General features: G+C 53.1%; 1 protein-coding gene across 9 annotated transcripts in view; it reads right to left on the bottom strand.

Annotated features, from left to right (window-relative positions):
* KAZN (kazrin, periplakin interacting protein) overlaps positions 1–20,472 on the bottom strand; it is a 1,289,243-nt gene that overhangs the window by 91,098 nt on the left and 1,177,673 nt on the right. For all 9 annotated transcript variants that reach the window (XR_004275924.1, XR_004275923.1, XR_004275922.1 and 6 more), the window contains 2 exons: positions 18,958–19,094; positions 9,236–9,406 (listed from right to left, as the gene is read on the bottom strand). Coding sequence is in view for 6 of the 9 variants with exons in the window: in XM_032301155.1 (XP_032157046.1) it covers positions 9,236–9,406; positions 18,958–19,094 (308 nt within the window). In the remaining 3 variants the exon portion in view is untranslated. The remainder of the gene's footprint in view (positions 1–9,235; positions 9,407–18,957; positions 19,095–20,472) is intronic.

Raw genomic sequence — 20,472 nt, 5'->3', positions numbered from 1 at the left:
ACATGTGAAGTCTCATCTAAAATTCATGTACCTGCTTGCACACCCAGGTACCCATAGACACACACATACACACATGTATACACACACATGCACACATACATGCATATACATGCAAACACACATATACACATGTATATGCACTAATATGGTATGGCTGTGTCCCCACCCAAATCTCATCTTGAATTGTAGCTCCCACAATCCTCACATGTTGTGGGAGAAACCTGGTGGGAGGTAACTGAATCATGGGGGTAGGTTTTTCCAATGATGTTTTCATGATAGTAAGTCTCACGAGACCTGATGATTTTATAAAGGCCTGTTCCCTGCACACGCTCTCTTGCCTGCCGCCATGGAAGATGTGCCTTTGCTCCTCCTTTGCCTTCCACCGTGATTGTGAGGCCTCTCCAACCATGTATTACCTGGTCTTGGGTATATCTTTATTAGCAGTGTGAGAATAGACACACACACACACACACACACACACACACACACACACACACACCCCCCAGATCCTCTCCCATGGCAATTGATACATTTCTCTGACTAATCTCTTCCACTAAATGCAATTTAATGCTGGGAACTCCCCTTGGACTCAACTCTTCTCTTCTCCTCTCTGAGCCTTCAGCCTCTTCCAAGCACTCGGAACAAGGAACGTGAAGCTCCTGGGAATTATTAACTTGACATAAATGTGTCCATGTGACAAAAGTCAAACAGAACTGGGTTAAGACTCCACCTCTCCTACTTAACTTGCTGTGACCTTGGGCAAATGGCTCCACCATTCTGAACTTCACAGTCCCACTAGATAAGATGGGGAAACCAAGAGGGACCATGTTTATGGAAGCAGCGCCCCTGGAGTTGTGTGATGAGGCGGACTGGCCCTGGCACAGCCCTTTGAAGCTTGAGCTGTGTCTGGATTTGATCCTGGCTCTGCCACATCTGACCTGTGGGATCCCAAGGCAGGCTCCTCACCTCTCTGTGCCTTCATGCCTCCAACTGTCTAACAGGGATAAGGACAGCTCCTCCATCACATTGCTGCTAGGGAGAGTGCTTGGCCCAGGGTAAAAATGCCCAATAAATATTAGTGATTGCTATTAAAGAGTCTCTATATCACAAACAGGGATGATGTGAAGAGTCATTCACACCAGGATCGAGGATCCGGTCTGGGCCACTGTCTCAGAGCAGCCATGGTGCTCAGTTAGGATTACTTATGCGATCCTTGGGCCTGGGCAGTGAGATCTGTGAGGCAGGAAGGGGAGATGGCAGCACGGGACCCTGCCCTCGCCCACCTTCTGGCTGGGGCCAATGGCAGTTCCTGTCAATCAGGAGGATCTGAGGGTCTCCTGATCAGAGGCCACGAGGCACCCATCACATCTCCCACAACAGAGAGCAAGCCTGGCCCTGAAGGTATGCTGTCCCCAGAAGCCGAATCCTCTGCCAGGATTCAGCAGGCACGTGCTTGTCTAGGGGATATTTCTCTGGGCTAACGGTTGGGAGGATCTTGAGGCAGGAGCCTCTGAGCAGATGCTGGAAGGCTGGTGCTCCTGTGCAGATGGCACATTGTGCCAAATGGGCACTGAACAGGCACAAGGCCACCTTCTTGCCATGCTTCATAGACACACTCTGAGGCACAGCTAAGTTCTTCTCCTTAGGGGGGAAGCTGGCTGGGACCCTCTTTCACAGACTTCAGGGGTCCGGGTGGGAGCAGGCCCGGCAGGGAGGCACCGGTGTGAGCTGATGAGGCAAACATGGGCCATGACATCAAGGACCAGTGACCAAAGACCAAGGACCAAGGACCAGTGCAGGCTCTGGCAGCGGAGGGGAGGCCCCTGTGGGGTCAACAATAGGCTCAGGTAGGCTTGGGATTGCGCAGACCCTGCCCTCATGCAGGGTGGCAGGGCTCCTCCCACCAGTCCGAGTTCAGACCCAGCCTAGGAACTGGCTTGCCAAGGGCTGGTCCGAATGGTCCAGGAAGGCATTGGCCAGGGGCCTGGAGGTGGCACATTTGGGGCAGACTGCTTTTGCTGCAGCTGAGAACAGGCACAAGGGTCATAGACTCAGAGCGTGGCCATTAAAAAGGAAGCTGAGGCTTGGCCAACCCCTCCTGCTTCTCCGCCTGCCCATCCCTCACAGCCCCTGTCTCTCCTCTGGGCCGGTGGTGGCTGTCGTTTTTATGGATAAGGAAACTGAGGCACGAAAAGGTTAAAGGTGACATGTGCGAGGTCAAATACTGATGAGTGGAACAGGCATGAGAATCCATGTCTCTTCATCCCCTGTGGGTCTGAGCAGGGTGGGCCTAGGGCAACCTCAGTACAGAACCGTGGGCGTTGACTGAGTTCTGAGGCATGCCTGCCCCATTCAACCACTGCCTCATTGCCCTGCACTGTCACTCTAGGGGGAAGGTCTTATCATAGCTCTGGTCCTATCTCATCTCATCTTAGATGGAGTCTCACTTTGTTGTCCAGGCTGGAGTGGAATGGCGCAATCTCAACTCACTGCAACCTCCACTTCCCGGGTTCAAATGATTTTCCTGCCTCAGTCTCCCGAGTAGCTGGAATTACGGATGCCCGCCATCATACCTTGCTAATTTTTGTATTTTTAGTAGAGACGGGTTTCACCATGTTGGCCAGGCTGGTCTTGAACTCCTGACCTCATGTGATTCGCCTGACTCAGCCTCCCAAACTGCTGGGATTACAGGCGTGAGCCACCGCACCTGGCCTACAGTTCTGATTTTGTACAGGGGGAAACTGAGGCTCAGAAAGGTTAAACCCTTTGTCAAGGGTCACACAGACAGAAGAGAACAGGACCCAAACTGGGACTCGGTTAGACTCCAACAGCTCAGGCCCAGACAGACAGGAATGTCTGATTCTTGCAAAATGTCCTACTTGATGGAGAAGCGCTTCCAGCCTGGGTGATTCTGCACCCTGGGGGACATCTGCACCCTGGGGGACATCTGCACCCTGGGGGCATCTGCACCCTGGGGGACATCTGCACCCTGGGGACATCTGCACCCTGGGGGACATCTGCACCCTGGGGACATCTGCACCCTGGGGGACATCTGCACCCTGGGGGACATCTGCACCCTGGGGACATCTGCACCCTGGGGGACATCTGCATCCTGGGGGACATCTACACCCTGGGGGACATCTGCACCCTGGGGGACATCTGCACCCTGGGGGACATCTGCATCCTGAGGGACATCTGCACCCTGGGGACATCTGTACCCTGGGGACATCTGCATCCTGGGGGACATCTGCACCCTGGGGACATCTGTACCCTGGGGACATCTGCACCCTGGGGGACATCTGCACCCTGGGGACATCTGCACTCTGGGGGACATCTGCACCCTGGGGGACATCTGGCCATGTCTGGAGGCTACTGCTGTCACGCTGGGGGCTGGGGTGGGGGTGCTGCTGGCATCTGGTGGATGGAGGCCAGGGAAGCTGCTAGACACCCCACAGAGCACAGGGCAGTCCCCCAACAGTTATCTGGCCCCAAACATCAATGGTGCCCTTGTTTACAGAGTGCCCCGTAAGTGGAAGAACACTTTCCTATGCTGGAGAAGCCACACTCATTGGCAGTGAGGTCAGGGTGAGCCAGGCTCCCGGGGACAGCGCCAGTGTTTGGGGATGCCCATGGTCTCAGGAGCAGGCAGCCCCTTCTCTCGGCCCCACATAGGGGTGCTGGTGGGGATGGCCTGTGGACTAAGGGAAGGCTGGTAAGGGAGCTGCCTCCTTCAAGCCCTGGCTAGACTCCCTTCAAAGGCCTCCCAAGCAAAGATGTCACGCCAGGGAGTACAGGATAGCCTGACCTCCAGCTCCGAAACCGTGAGAATACAGACCTCACTGGAGTGACCGCACATGAATAGGGGGTGCTTTTTGGGGAGATGAGACTGTTCTGGAATTAGACAGCAGTGGCGGTTGCACAGTGTTATCAACATGCTAAAAACCATTGAGTAGCATGACCAGCAACCAATGACCAATGACCAACGACCAACGACCAAGGATCAAGGCAGGCTCCGGCCAGGGAGGGGAGGCTCCTGCGGGGGCAACGGCAGGACACTATGTGGGCTTGGGCCTTGACATTATATGTTGATAAACAATACGTTACACACACACACACACACACACACACACACACACACACAGACAGACACACACAGACATACAGACACACAGACACACAGACACAAGAGACACACACACACAGACACACACACATGCAGACACACACACACGCAGACACACACAAGAGACACACACGCACAAACACACACACACACACACAGAGACAGACACACAGACATACACACAGACACACAGACACACAGACACACACAGACACAAGAGACACACACACAGACACACACACATGCAGACACACACACACGCAGACACACACAAGAGACACACACGCACAGACACACACACACACACACACACACACACACACACACGGTCCAATGGGGCCAACATGATCACAGAGGAGATGCTATGTGGGTGGTAATGCCTGGTTCGGCCGGGATTTTTAACAGGAAATGCCCCCAGCAAGGGTAGATGGCTGAGCAGCCCTCAGGGTACCCACCCTCATTGCCAAATGCCAATAGAGGCCTTTGCTTCTTGGGAAACGTCTGCTGAAGCAAATGTCTTTGGCTTGTCCCCAAGTGAAGCAGTGAAGAGGGTGCGTGGGGCGGCCCGGAGTTGGCTCCTCAGGACACAGGGGGAGGGATGATGCCTGGGTCCCGACGGGCTGCTCAGCCCTCACTCGGCACCAGCCTGGACTCTTTCCCCAATACCTGCTTTCCCAGTGGCTTCAATGTCACCTGCAGGTGTGACCTCTGCCACTGCTGTGGCAGCACCCCGGGGTCACTTAGGAAACTGCCCAGCGCCAGTGGCCAAAACCAGGACCCCAAGATAAGGGGCAAGTCAGTGGCCCAAGATGGGCCCCTGGGCACGCCGCATGGACCTCACTGAGGTAAGATTTAATCAGAAGACAAAGGGGACATGTTCAGCCCCCCAGCTGCAGGGGCTGCTGAGCGTACCATTCCCCGAGGGGCCTGGCTCCCCACCTCTGCAGCTGCTTCTTTTTTTGAGACGAGGTCTCACTCTGTCGCCCAGGCTGGAGTGCAGTGGTGCGATCTTGGCTCACTGCAACCTCTGCCTTCTGATTCAAGCGATTCTCCTGCCTCAGCGTCCTGAGTAGCTGGGATTACAGGTATGCACCACCATGCCCGGCTATTTTTGTATTTTTAGTAGAGTCAGGGTTTCACCATGTTGGCCAGGCCAGTATCAAACTCCTGACCTCATGATCTGCCCGCTGTGGACTCCCAAACTGTTGGGATTATAGGGAAGGCCACTGCGCCCGGCCTGCAGCTGCCGTGGCATCTGCCCTTGCTAAGCTGCACCCTCCACCTTCCCACTGCACCCGTGGACCCTGACCTCCTTCCAATCCACCCTCTGTGCTTCCACCAGCAGAGCAGAGCTGCTTTCTGTTGCTTGCAACCTAGAACTTAAGGCAACCCCCAAGGAAGGGTCAGCCATATGGGGGGAGCTGGGCCTGCAGACAACATGGCCTGGCTATGAAACTCTGGGGATGGTGGCAATGGAGGGAACCGGCGGTCAGGTGGACACCCCAAGACTGGGCCTGTCACAGCTCCTCATGAAGCCCCTTCCCTCTGCCTCCAAGTCCTGCGTAGACACTGCCTGTGCTGTTAACGTGAACATAAATCAGCCTGGGCTGCCAACATTCGCACCGGCAGATACATCTGATGCCTGCCAGAAGGCCAGAGTCTGAGTTTTCTTGTCCAGAGCTGAAACAGGCTGTGTCCAGACACCGTGGGGGCGGAAGCCAGGGTGAGCTGGATCCTAGGCCGGAAAGACCCAGGGAGTCCTCGGGTGCCTAAGGTCAGGACTCCAAGGTGAGGAAGACACATCTTGTCCGTCCGTGCGGCATGAGGAAGACCTGGGAGAACAGGGGCCTTTTCCTGGCCTGCAAGTTCAAAGATTTCTGTCTGGGCTGCAGGTGGCGGCAGGGCCTCCAGTACAACCAACCCCACTTGGGGGAGCCCCCAGGGACCCCAGGGGTCCCTACGGCTTTTTCCTGCCCAGCAATTCTCACCACTAGGGGTCAGCATTGCACAAGGAGGCCTAGGCGAGGCCCCGGGATGGTGTCCTGACCTGCCCTGGGGGGCCTGGTCCTTAGACAACAATCCTGCGGTGGTTTACCACGTCCGGGCCCCCTGCCAAGTGCTGCTCCTGCTGTATTTCTTGGAAATCTCACAAGAGCCCTACAAAGCACATTCAACTCTTGAACCATGTGGGTTTGAACTGCATGGGTGCATAGGTCCGATTATTGGGGGATTTTCTTCCACCTCCATCACCCCTGAGAGAGCAAGGCCAATCCTTCCTCTCCCTCCTCCTCAGCCACTCAGCGTGAAGACGACGAGGATGAAGACCTTGATGATGATCCTCTTTTCTACTTAATGAATAGCAAATGTATTTTCTCTTCCTTATGATTCTCTCTCTCTTTTTTTTTTTTTTTTTTTGAGATGGAGTCTGCCCAGGCTGGAGTGCAGTGGCACAATTATGGATCACTGCAGCCTTGACTTCCCAGGCTCAGTTGATCCTCCCATCTCTGTCTCCTGATTAGCTGGGACTACAGGTGTCTGCCACAAAATCGGGCTAATCTTTTCTTTCTTTCTTTCTTTCTTTTTTTTTTCTGAGAAGGAGTGTCACTCTGTTGCCCAGGCTAGAGTGCAATGGCGCAATCTCGGCTCACTGCAACCTCCACCTCCCGGGTTCAAGTGATTCTTCTGCCTCAGCCTCCTGAGTAGCTGGGATTACAGCCACCCGCTACCATGCCAGGCTAATTTTTGTATTTTTATTAGAGATGGGGTTTCACCACGTTGGCCAGGCTGGTCTCGAACTCCTGACCTCAAGTGATCCGCCCTCCTTGGCCTCACAAAGTGCTGGGATTACAGGTGTGAGCCACTGCGTCCGGCCTGATTTTCTTAATAACATTTTCTTTGCTCTAGCTTACTTTATTCTAAGAATACTGATATAGTTGGCTCTGTGTCCCCAGCCAAGCCTCATCCTGAAGTATAATCCCAACTTGTCAAGGGAGGGACCAGGTGTAGGTAAGTGGACAATGGGAATGGTTCTCCCATGCTGTTCTCATGATAGTGACAGAATTCTAACGAGATCTGATGGTTTGGAAGTGTGTGCTGGTTCCTACCGTATTCATTCTCTCTTCTGCTATCTTGTAAAGAAAGTGCCTTCCTTCTCCTTTGCCATCTGCCATGATTATGAGTTTCTGAGGTCTCCCCAGCCACTTGGAACTGTGAGTCAATTAAACCTCTTTCCTGGGTTTTTTTGAGATAGAGTCTCACCCTGTCGCCAGGCGGGAGTGCAGTGGTGCAGTCTCGGCTCACTGCAACCTCTGCCTCTCAGGTTCAAGAGGTTCTCCTGCCTCAGCCTCCCGTGTAGCTGGGACTATAGGTGCACAACACCATGCCCGGCTAATTTTTGTATTTTTAGTAGAGACGGGGTTTCACCATGTTGGCCAGGCTGGTCTCGATTTCTTGACCTTGTGATCTTCCTGCCTTGGCCTCCCAAAGTGTTGGGATTACAGGCGTGAGTCACCATGCCCGACCTACCTCTTTCCTTGATAAATTACCCAGTCTCAGCTATTTCTTTACAGCAGTGTAAGAATGGACTAATACAAATTCAGTACACGATACAGTTAACACACAAGATGTGCTACCTGACCGTGTTCTCAGTAAGGCTTCTGGTCAATAGCAGGCTACTAGCAGTTACGTGCTAGCGGAGTCAAAAGTTCTACATGGATTTAGCTGCACAGGGGATCAGCACCCCTAAACCCTGTGTTGTTTAAGAGTCAACTATATATGCCATTATCTCTGTTTTGAGTTGATGGATATGGGGTCCAGAGAGGTGAAGGCTCCTGCACAAAGTCACACAGTTGGGAAGCACTTAGGGCTGGATTTGAACCCAGGTCACACGCTGCAACCACACCGTTAGCTGACATTAGCGCTCTGCAGGACGACAGATCCTCTAAGAGCTACGTCCTCCCCCTGCCCCTACTCCCCAGGAGCTCTCCCACATTCTCCTCCCGGCCACTGTCACACTGAGCCTCTGGTGGCTTCCAGAGTTCCCACTAGCCTCGAGATCCCTGGATCTGCCCAGCTACCCTGTGGAGAAGGTAGGGTGGGATTAAGACCCCACCCCCAAACCGGTAACAAGTAAAAGGCACTGAAGCCCAGAGCAGTTGAGTGAGCGGCCCAAGGTCACACAGGAGCAGGCAGAACAGACCGCAGGTCTGTGTCCCCACCCAGACTCCCTGTCCCCACATGCGAAGGCTACGCACCTCCTGGGAAAACAAAGTGCTTGGAAGTATTTCGAGGGTCTGGTTTGGGTTAGGAAAAAGTTATTTATTTCCTTAATGACCCAAATAAGACATTTTTGCTGCAGAGACATGTGAAAAGAGACCAATAAACAAACAGAAATTAATAAAAGTCACTTGAAATCCTGCCGCTATGAGAGAATGAATGTTAGTATTTCCATGTATTTCCCCCCAAATATTTTCCTAAGCAAATACATATCTTTTAAACACAAAAACCTTTTTTCCTTGTTTTTTTTTGAGACAGGGTGTCACTGTCCCCCAGGCTGGGTGTGGTGGCGTGGCCACGGCTCCCTGCAGCCTCCGCCTCCTGGGCTCAGGGAATCCTGCTTCAGCAGCCGGACTGGTTGGGACCACAGGCATGCACCATGCTTGGCTATGTTTTTTTGTATTTTTTGGTAGAGATGGGGTTTTGCCATGTTTTCCAGGCTGGTCTCCAACTCCTGGGCTCAATCTGCCTGCCACGGCCTCCTAAACCGCTGGGATTACAGGCGCGAGCCCCCGCACTTGGCCCCTTTTCTCCTAACCGTAGGCTGGGGTGTGTCAGAGAGTGAATGGTTTCCCACGGTCCCCAGATTCCCTGGGCCCAAAGCAGGCAGATAAAAGGCTGGCCCAGGCTTGTGAGGCATGGTCTTGGAGGGAAGCTTATGGAGCATTGCAGAAAGCCCCTCCCGTGGCGGGCCCTGCCACTCTGCTTGTGTCTGGCTCTGCCCCACCCACCCCACACCCCAGGACTCCGGGGTGAGCCCATCATGCCAGATGTCCTGGCTCCCACCGCAGCACTGTTGGCAGATGCCAGGCCCACCTGGGTGGGGAGGGTTCTCACCATGGCCAGCTCAGCCTCCAGCTCCTTCATCCGGTTGTCCTTGAGGTCCAGCTGGGAGCGCAGGGCCGCGGCGTGGTCTGTGGCCTCCTTGGCTTGGCGTCGCAGCTCCCACTTCTCACGCTCCAGCAGGTCCTTCTCCTTGGCCAGCGCTTTGACCGCGTCTTCGCTCTCCTGTGGGTGGGAGAGGGAGAGAGTAATGTGGGTGTCACAACCAGGCTCCTCTTGGCCCAGGGACACCTAAAGAGGGCCTGATCCCTAGAAAGATTGCTGGGATTATAGGCTTGAGCCACTGCGCCTGGGAGCTGGGCGCAGTAGCTCATGCCTGTAACCCAAGCAATCTGGGAGGCCAAGGCGGGTAGATCACGAGGTCAGGAGATCGAGACCATCCTGGCTGACACGGTGAAACCCCATCTCTACTAAAAATACAAAAAATTAGCCAGGTGTGGTGGTGTATACCTGTAATCCCAGCTACTCATGAGGCCAAGGCAGGAGAATCGTTTGTACCTGCGAGGTGGAGGTTGCAGTGAGCCAAGATCGTGCCACTGTACTCCAGCCTGGGTGACAGGGCAAGACTCTGTCTCAAAAAAAAAGAAAAGAAAAAAAGAAAGAAAAGAAAAAGAAGTGGGGAGACCCCATGACATGTGGCCAGGAGCTCTGGCTCTGTGGTGGGAAAGCTGTGGGCACGAACTCCAGCTCTGTCACAAACTAGCTGGAAGACTGGAACAGAGACGAACCTTGCGGATGCTCAGTAAATACTTTTTTCGCTGCATGAACGAACAAGTGAGCAAACGCCTGCTTTGTGGAAGTCATTCTCCCTCATCAAGCCTGGGTTCCCCGGATGTAAAATGGGCCAGGGGTCAATCCTACCTATTTCTAAGAATGCTAAAGATTGAATGACTTCACGTGTGGGAAATACTTCACACAGTCTGACAGAAGTTAGGGTGCAGGCGTTGCTGTGGGACTTTGTTCTGTTTGGTAAATTGTGCTCATCACAGGGAAACAGGATCCACAGTAAGGAGGCACCGGAAACCCCAACTGTCTGGAGTGTCACACAGTCCGGCCACCACCCCACAAAGTCACAGCCCAGGAGAGAAACAGCTGCTGTGTCCTGAACATGGCACAGTCCTGGGCCGCTCGCCCGAGACCCCTCCCCACGCCGGTCCTCCTGCCTGAGCTGTTTTTTGTGATTGTCCAGGGAAGGGCCGGGCCCCGGCTGTGCCAGTCCCCAGAGCAGAGCCAGCAGGGAAGGAACAGACAGCTGAATCGGGGCTGTGACCTCTGTTGGCCGGAGCAATGTTTCAGAACAACAGACATCCTTCTCAAAGGGACGGGCCCAGCGGGTAGCCCTGCCCATCCACCCACCCGGCCACCATCTTCCCATTCACCAAATCGAAAGCAAATCCAAGGTCTCCGTGTGGCCTGGGACCGTGGAGAGAGGCCACCATCCTGTCTTGTCTGACAGGCCTGTCTCTGAAGGCCTCACTTCCAGATGGTGAGAGAGGGGAGGCTGATGGAGAGAACTTGGCCCTTTCTCTGTGGCCGTCACAGAACTGTAGCTATGACCTTGGTTCTGGAGACAGAGGGGGAAACCTGGGCCAAATCCTGGCTTTGCAATGACTGCTGCAATGATGAACAAAGTCATCCCTGCCTCAGTTTCCCCATCTGTAACCAGGGAATAATACCACACCTACTTTGGGGCGTTTGTGTGGATCTGCACGAGGGAATCCACCTGGAGAGCTCTGCTCGGGGCTGCTCTCCCAGCAGGCACCTGCTCGCATCACTCAGATTGCTGCTCAAATGTCTCCTCCTCCAAGAAGCCTTCCCTGACCACCCATGTAAGAGAGAAAACCCAGGCCCTCTCTAACCTGTTTTCTTTCTTTAAAGCTGATACTAGTCCGTTATTCAACTAATATTTGTGGATATTTGTCTGGTATTAACCAGACAAAAATCCCTACACTCGTGGAGCTTATAGTGAAAAATTCTGCTACAGTGTAGAATTGCCTACTGGGATAAGGGTTGTCCCTGAGAACCCACTGGTGTACAAGAGGCTGCTTATAAAATGTCCCTGAATTAGGAGGAAGCCCCACTAGGACCCTCAGGATCATTTTTGTCTGATTGCAGTCACTGGTTCACACGACTACTCATGAACAGACCAAGGGTGCTAGGCCCCGTGAGAAGACCTTGTGGGTGCTTTCAGTTTTGGACTCCCACCTCCCTGGGGTCATATTCCCTGACAGCAAGAGAGTCTGGCTCAGCAGTAAATGCCACAGAATGTTCTGTACAGTGCTAAGGGTTTTAGGTGCATTATTCTGTTTAAACCTCACAACCACCCCTGAGGCAGGGACTATAATTATCCCTATTTCACAGATGAGCAAACTGAGGCCCAGAGAAGCAAAACAGCTTCCCCAGCCCATAGGCAGTATGGTAGAGGTCTCAATCTCTGATGGTACCTGAGGCTGGAAAGGAACTGAAAGGAGACCCCCTGGGAGGTCTCGAACTGGATGGGGGTGGGGGTGGCGGGAATTTATGAAGGTGGGATTTGGCCAGACCTTGTGGGGCCTTGGATGACAGCCCTGGGAGCTAAGGTTCTTTGGGGCTGCCAGCACGTGGGGATCACATGAACATAAGAATGAAGTGTGGCAGGGCGTGGAGGCTCACGCCTGTAATCCCAGCACATTGGGAGGCTGAGGCGAGTGGATCACCTGAGGTCAGGAGTTTGAGACCTGCCTGACCAACATGGAGAAACCCCGTCTCTACTAAAAATACAAAATTGGTCAGGCATGGCGGTGCATGCCTGTAATCCCAGCTACTTGGGAGGCTGAGGCAGGGGAATCGCTTGAACCTGGGAGGCGGAGGTCGCACCATTGTACTCGTCTGGGCAAGAAGAGCAAAACTCTGTCTCAAAAAAAAAAAAAACAAAAAAAAAAAAACAAAAGAGGGGAGTGGAATGTGGAGAGTGGAGGAGGGGCTGCAGGAGCACGAAGGTCTGGCTGTGCGCTGGGCACGGTGGCTCACGTCTGTAATCCCAGCACTTTGGGAGGCTGAGAAGGGTGGATCACTTGAGGTCAGGAGCTCGAGACCAGCCAGGCCAACATGGTGAAACCCTGTGTCTACTAAAAAAATACAAAAATCAGCCAGGTGTGGTGGCGCATGCCTGTAATTAATCCCAGCTCCTCCAGAGGCTAAGGCACGAGAATCGCTTAACGCAGGAGGTAGAGGTTGCAGTGAGCGGAGATTATGCCGCTTGCACTCCAGCCTGGGCAAGAGAGCAAAACTCCGTCTAAAAAAAGAGGTTGGCTGGGGAGGTGGCAGCGGTGGGAGGAAAGTGGTCTGTGTTTGGTGTGGTCTCTCCACCCGGCATCACCCTGTGTCTAGCCCTCAGCCTGGCTGCCTGGCCTGCTGTGAACTTCCTCCGCTGGATTGATGGAGAGCTCCCCAGTCGCCCTTCCATCTGCAGTCACGTGACAGGGAAAGTGCATTTGGCACAGCTTTCAGAGATGCTGAAATTTGCCATATTCTGTTTTTTTGTTTTTTCTCTTTTTTTTTTTTTGAGATGGAGTCTTGCTCTGCCACTCAAGCTGGAGGGCAGTGGGGTGATCTCAGCTCACTGCAACCCCTGCCTCCTGCTTTCAAGCGATTCTCCTACCTCAGCCTCCCGAGTAGCTGCGGCTACAGGCACGCACCACCATGCCCGGATCATTTTTGTGTTTTTAGTAGAGTCAGGCTTTTGCCATGTTGGCCAGGCTGGTCTTGGACTCCTGATCCCAGGTGATCTGTCCGCCTCAGCCTCTCAAAGTGCGGGATTACAGGCATGAGCCACCACGCCCGGCCATCAGCCACATTCTGGACAGGCCAAGATCCCACTTCCTCAGCAGCCTTGTTCCTGTGCTGTCCCCCACACCCCCCAAGTAGCTCAGGGCCTGGGGTCCTTCCTGCTGCCTGCCCCAGTAGAGTCCTGCAGGGGTCTCCTGGAGAAGTTGGGTGGGCCATGGCAGGCTGGGGGGACACAGCCGAGTGGGCTAGGGAACCTGAGGGTTCCAGTCATCCTGTTCCGGGGGACATTTACCTTGCACATAAAATTGCAAATCATTTTTGGTAACCAGTTGCAAGATCTTAAAAGAGGTGAAATAAAACCAGGACTTGTGGCTTCAGTTTTGCCAGACTGGCTCTAAACACGTGTCCTTGGGTCAGTCACTTGACCCCTGTGGGTCTCAGTCTTCCCACCTGTAAAATGGGGCTGAATCCAACAATGACTAAAAAATTGTTTCAATGTTACTATTCAACAGATCTGCTGGAACTACAGGAGCGACGCTCTCTACTTCTAATATTAATATTAATATCTTTTTATTTTTTTTGTAGACAGAGTTTTGCTCTTGCTGTCCAGGCTGGAGTGCAGTGGTGCGATCTTGGCTCACCACAACCTCCACCTCCTGGGTTCAAGCAATTCTCCTGCCTCAGCCTCCAGAGTAGCTGGGATTACAGGCACGCGCCACCATGCCAGGCTAATTTTGTATTTTTCATAGAGATGGGGTTTCTCCATATTGGTCAGGCTGGTCTCAAACTCCTGACCTCAGGCGATCCACCCACCTCGGTCTCCCAAAGTGCTGGGATTACAGGTGTGAGCCACTGCGCCCGGCCCAATATCTTAATATTAAGGTATTAATTTTTTAAAAATGAGTGCTTTCCAAATTTCATTTTTCTAAATGAACCTGAAGGGCATTATGAAGCCACTCAATAAAAGTGACACTTGCTGCTCAGCTGTGGCCACAGGGAGCTGCCCTAGCAGCCACAGCTACAAGGCTTCTATCCAGTAGCTTCAACCCCACCCCAGCTGCTGGTCAGACTTGGGGGATGCCCCAGTCACCTATGACTTAAAAAACGACATGGTGCTCTCCATGGGAATTTTATGGCCAAATAAAAGCAAACTTATAAAAACTTTGAGATGGATGCATTCATTATCCTGATCTGATCACTATATATTTCAAGTATCCAAACATCCTATGTACCCCACAAATATGTACCATTTTTGCCAAAACAATTTTAAAAACCAAATTGGGATGTACCATGAAAAGACACAGAGAAGCATTTGTAGGAAACTCTAGGTTGGTCACTGAAATAGCCAGCACTCCACCCACGGCTCATGGGGACAGGTGTGACTGCCTCTCTGTGGTCAGCCTTGGGTTGTTGAAAACAGCAAACAGTGGGAATCATTCCTTTGTTCCTCTGAACATGTCCTGAGTGGTGGGAGGAGAGCGGACCAGGAAAGGGCTGGTCCTATAAGCTCTGGTGCTGGGGCTCTAGGGCTGGGCTTCCTGGGTTTGCCTCCTGCCTCTACCCTTTTCATAATTGTGTGGCCCTGGGCCCAGGTCTCAGTTTTCACCTGTTAAATGGAGGGAATAGGGACAACCACTCCTCACAGGATTGCTAGCAAAGTAGCAAATGTGAAGAGATGGGGGCAGTGCCTATGCACAGTAGGTGCAAAATAAACATCTGCTATGGGCAATATCATGTTCATGTCTGCATACAGTAGGTGCACAATAAACATCTGCTATTGGTAATGTCACATTTGTGCCTTATACAGTAGGCGCACAATAAACATCTGCTACTTGCCACGTTCATGCCTGTATACAGCAGGTGCACAATAAACATCTGCTATTGGTAATGCCATGTTCACACCTGTATACAGCAGGTGCACAATAAACATCTGCTATTGGTAATGCCACGTTCATGCCTGTATACAGCAGGTGCACAATAAACATCTGCTATTGGTAATGTCACATTCATGCCTTATACAGTAGGTGCACAATAAACATCTGCTACTTGCCATGTTCATGCCTGTATACAGTAGGTACACAATAAACATTTGCTATTGGTAATGCCACATTCATGCCTGTATACAGCAGGTACACAATAAACATCTGATATTGGTAATACCATATATGCCTGTATACAGTAGGTGCACAATCAGCATCTGCTATAAGTAATACTATGTTCATGCCAGTTCCTCCTGGTGGCCTCTGAAGGCAGCCATCACCACAATCCTTGCCAGGACCATTACTTGGTAACAGTGCCATCTCTTGGACCCTCTTGGACTCTGCTCAGCACTCTCTTGCTTTTTTTTCTTTTTCTTTTCTTTTTTTGAGACAGGGTCTCATTCTGTTGCCCAGGCTGCAGTGCAGTGGCACAAACTTGGCTCACTGCCGCCTCAACCTCCCCGGCCCAAGCAATGCTCCCGCTTCGGCCTCCCAGGCAGCTGGGACTACAGGCTTGTGCCACCATGCCTGGCTAATTTTTTAATTTTTTTGTAGAGAGGGAGGTCTCACTCTGTTGCCCCAGGTTGGAGTGCAGTGGCACGACCTTGGCTCACTGCCATGTAACTTTCCTGGCTCAAGCAATTCTCCCCAAGTAGCTGGGATTACAGGCGTGAGCCACCGCACCAGGCTGCTTTTCTAAATCCTGATGCGTCCTCCTTCAGGGCACACATTCTCAGGGAGCTCTTTTTTTTTTTTTTTCTGAGATGGAGTTCCGCTCTGTCGCCAGGCTGGAGTGCAGTGGCATGATCTTGGTTCACTGCAACCTCCGCGTCCCAGGTTCAAGTGATTCTCCTGTGTCAGCCTCCCGAGTAGCTGGGACTATAGGCACGAGCCACCATGCCCCACTAATTTTTGTATTTTTAGTAGAGACAGGGTTTCACCGCGTTGGCCAGGTTGGTCTCAATCTGTTGACCTCGTGATCCTCCTGCCTTGGCCTCCCAAAGGGAGCCCTTTCTTCTGTCTCCTGATTCCTGGGTCCTCTGAGACCCTCTGTCCCTCCCAGAAGGTCTTATGTGGGTTCCTTTCTGCACAGGTCTTGCCTCCGCACCTTTTTCCCAGAGACCAGGCCTATGTCTGGTGTCTGTGTGGGACCAGCCACAGGTCCACCCTGCACACCCGGGGCCTTCGTTTCCTTCTCGGGGTTTGCCAGTGAGACCAACACCAGTGAGCGGCAGGTCAGGGGCTGGGAGAGGGGCTTTGAAATCCACTGTGGAATTTTCGTGATCAAATGGCTGACTCAGCAGTAATAATGGTAATGATAATGATCATAATAATGGTAGCAAGCATATGCCCCTGCCCCAACTTGGCTTCCATGCCCTGGAAACCTCAGTGCTGACAGCCCTGGGTTGTGAGCAGCTGTGATCTTCATCCTGCTTTACAGATGTGCAGGGTGGACCGGGGAAAGTCAGCTGTTTGCCCGTGCACTAGCGAGCTCAGGGGTGAGATTCTAACCTAGCTGTGTGCCCTTAAGCCCTGTGTGACTCTGGTCCCAGGCGGAGGAAGCTGGTGGCTCAGGTGACAAGTACAAGGTCAGCTTGAAGCCTGTCTCCTGCCCTGGGGCCAGCACGTCATTGAAGGCTGTGGGCTGGTTCTCTGGCCCTCCATGTACCATCCCCAAAAATCAAGAGGCGACCAGGTTTCCCTGCTGCTGGGCATGAAATAGGCTGGTCAGGCAGAGGCTCTCCCTACCTTACCCATTGAAGAAAGATCAAGCTCCTTGGGCTGAGGATGGAGAAATGAGAGAGGCGGACACAGAAGGGGTGGCAGGGAGCAGAGGTGACCAGAAGATGTTGTGCTGGGTGCCAGGGGGAGACAGGGCTGGGGGAAGAGGCACACTGCACAGGGGGAAGACACATGGGCTCTGGACCCAGGCCCTGCAAGCCCCCTGCCCTGCCATCACCAGCCGTATGACTGTGGATGTGCCATCCTTCCTCTCTGTGTCTGTCAGCTCATCTGTGAAAGGGGAGGATGACCACACGCCCTGTAGTGTCCGTGTGAGTGTTCAATGAATGGACACACACGAGGCTCTGAGGACTCTGCCTCCAAGCCCTGGAAGTACACACCGTCACTCCCACAGCGCGTGCCTGTGAGCACACACCTGTACCTGCATCATCAGACAGGAGAGCGGGGTCGCCTGCCCCTCCCTCCCTCTGCATGGAGGTCACTCCTCAGCCCCTGGCCTCTGCCTCCCCGATGGTGGCCAAAGGCAATGCTGGAGAGAGAGCCTCACCCTAAGGAGCAGACCCCAGGCCCCCAAGCTGCTCCCCATGCCAGAGCCTGAGAAAGCAGCCTCTGTGGCCTCCTGTGCCTCCCTCTGCCTCCCTTCTGGGTTGTCCCCTTCCTGCCAAACTGTTTGCCTGTTGCAGGCGGGGGAGGCTCAACATGAAGGGGAGCCAGGCCAGGCAGGCAGGGCAGGGGGAGCTGGACAGAAAGGGCAGGGGAGGGCTGGGCTGGGTAGGCAGGGCAGGAGGAGCTGGGCGGGACGGGCAGGGCAAGGGGGAGCCGGGCAGGCAGGGTGGTTGGGGGCAGGCAGGGTAGGGGGAGCTGGGCAGGCAGAGTAGGGGGAGTCGGGCATCGAGGGCAGCTAGAAGCCCCGGATCTCCATCAGGAGCTGTGGTGGCCTGGCCCAAAGAATCCTGGAGGCTCCTTTCATCACAGAAAGGAAGTGATGTGTGTGCCCAGGAGGTAACAGTGAGCAACCACTGGTGAAGACCAAAGCGGGCATGGGGGACCAAGCATCTAGATTCAAATCCAGGCTGGGACACTCCGGTCTCTTAACTCGGGCTCGGAGGCAGCATCTGGGAAGAGACCCATTCACCTGCCTGCCGCTTCCCACTGTTCAAACAAGGAGCCTTGAGCTGAACACCTGTGACAAGGACTGTGACCAAGGTGCCCACACAGGGCAGAAAACAGAGGCGGGAGGGGCATTCAGCTTGAGGCTGGAGTGCAGTGGTGCAATCCTGGCTCACTGCAGCCTCCACCTCCCGGATTCCAGTGATTCTGTGCCTCAGCCTCCTGAGTAGCTGGGACTAGAGGTGTGCACCATGAAGCCTGGCTAATTTTTGTATTTTTAGTAGAGATGGGCTTTTGGCCAGGCTGTTCTCGAATTCCTGTCCTCAAGCAATCTACCCACCTGGGTCTCCCAAAGTGCTGTAATTACAGGCATGAGCCACCGCACCTGGCCAGGGGACTGACTCTTTGTTAAGTTTTGGTGTCCTCTTTGGCATGTCATACCACGGATACCAGAGAGATACATGGTGAAACAAATTTCTCAGTTATCTGACCCATAAACTCCTACTCCCCCCACAGAGCCCAATGCATATATCACTTCCTCTGTGAAGCCTTCCAAGACTCCCTCCCTATAGGAAGAACTTCCTGCTGCCTCACTGGGGCTCCCCAGCTCTCTCTTCACACTTTTATTATGGTGTTGGTAAATGTCAGCTATGCGTGTTATTGACGATGCTTACTACGTGCCAGGCACCAGCCTGAGTGTGTGGCCTTCATCAACTCATAGAATCCTTATCGTAGTTTTGAAAGGTCCAGCACAATCACCATTCTGCAGAGAGGAAACTGAGGCTCTGAGAGTCCAGTGAGATGTACAAGGGCACGAACAGGAGGAGCTGGGATCTGAGCCCTCTGGACTCCTGGGTCCACGCTGTCCTGACTGTGCTAACCTGTCTAGGCCTGTTTGCCCAGGAGACGTGGAGCTCCCCCTCCGGGGCTATGCCAGTTTTATTTCAGTGCCTAGGTCTGGCTGAACACATCAAAGGCGTCCCTATCTGTGCTTGGGGATTCAAGAGACAGACCCTGTGAAGGTGGCCAGACAGCAGGGGAAGTGAGGGCTGGTGTGTCGGGAGGGGAGAGAGGCAGGGCTGGTGTGTCGGGAGGGCAGGGCAGGGCGGCACTGACCTTGCGGTGCTGCTCATAGTTGCGAATGAAGTCTCGGAGCTGCTCCTCACGACTCTCCAGCGTGGCGTACAGCTGCTGCATCTGGCTCACCAGGTCGGTCTTCTCGCCCTTTAAGCGCTTCCGGTCAGCTTTCATGGCTGGGGATGAAGGAGAGAGTTAGTTCCCAAGACCCTAGCTGTCCCCTCCCGATGTCTGAGTGCTGAGAAGTGGCATCACCGCTGTTGTCTTTGTAACAGGTGAGAAAACAGGGCTCAGAAGGACGAAGCATCCCTCCCATGCGCCCCTGCCACTTGGTGGCATTCCTGGATTCCAAGCCAGTCTCACCTATGTCGAGAGTCCTGAGTCTCACCTCTCAGCTGTGTGGATCTGACCAGGGAGCAAATCCTTGTTGAAACTGCTTTCCAAGCCATAAACTGGCTGAGTCTTCAATGCCAGAGAACTGAGGCCTAGTGGGCTCCAGAGGCCCCTGGCTCAGAAAGCAGACCGGGCCTCAGTACCCAGCCAAAAGGAACCCCAGGGCCACCCTGAGCCCAGCGGAACTGCTCAGCCCAGCCCAACTGCCCCTCCTGCCTCACTCCTTCTACGGGAGAAGTATTAGGCTAAAAACACGCACCAAGACGTGATACCAAAAGTGTGAGCAACAAAAGAAAACACAGATATTTTGACCTCATCAAAATTAAAAACTTTTGTGTTTCAAAGGATACCATCAAGAAAGTTAAGGACAACCCACAGAATGGGAGAAAATATCTGCAAATCCTATATCTGATAAGGGGCTTCTATCTGAAATATACAAGTCTCTCTTACAACTTGCTAATAAAAGACCAGGAAGCCATTTAAAAAATGGGCAGGTTAGGTGCGGTGCTCACGCCTGTAATGCCGGCACTTTGGGTGGTCAAGGTGGGTGGATCACTTGCGATCAGGAGCCCAAGGCCAGCCTGGCCAACGTGGTGAAAACCCCTCTCTACTAAAAATACCACAAATTAGCTGGGTGTGGTGGTGCGTGCCTGTAATCCCAGCTACTCAGGAGGCTGAGGCAGAATTGCTTGAACCTCGGAGGCAGAGGTTGCAGTGAGCTGAGATGGCTCCACTGCACTCCAGCCTGGGCGACAGAGTGAGACTCTGTCACAAACAAACAAAATGGGCAAAGGATCTGAACAGACACTTCTCCAAGAAATGGCCAATAGGCACATGAGAAAACTCGCTATCAACTGTCATAAGAGAAATGCAAATCAAAACCACAGTGAAACGGCACTTCACACTCACCTAAAAACCGCAGTGAAACACCACTTCACACTCACCTCAAAACCACAGTGAAACACCACTTCACACTCATCTCAAAACCACAGTGAAACACCACTTCACACTCATCTCAAAACCACAGTGAAACACTTCACACCCACTTCAAAACTGCAGTGAAACACAACTTCACACTCACTTCAAAACCACAGTAAAACACTTCACACTCACTTCAAAACCACAGTGAAACATGACTTCACACTCACTTCAAAACCGCAG

Source organism: Sapajus apella, unplaced genomic scaffold (genome assembly GCF_009761245.1).
Source record: "Sapajus apella isolate SASKATOON/1434 unplaced genomic scaffold, GSC_monkey_1.0 scaffold43, whole genome shotgun sequence".
In the NCBI taxonomy this organism is placed as follows: domain Eukaryota; kingdom Metazoa; phylum Chordata; class Mammalia; order Primates; family Cebidae; genus Sapajus; species Sapajus apella.
This window is presented reverse-complemented; position numbering and strand designations above follow the sequence as displayed.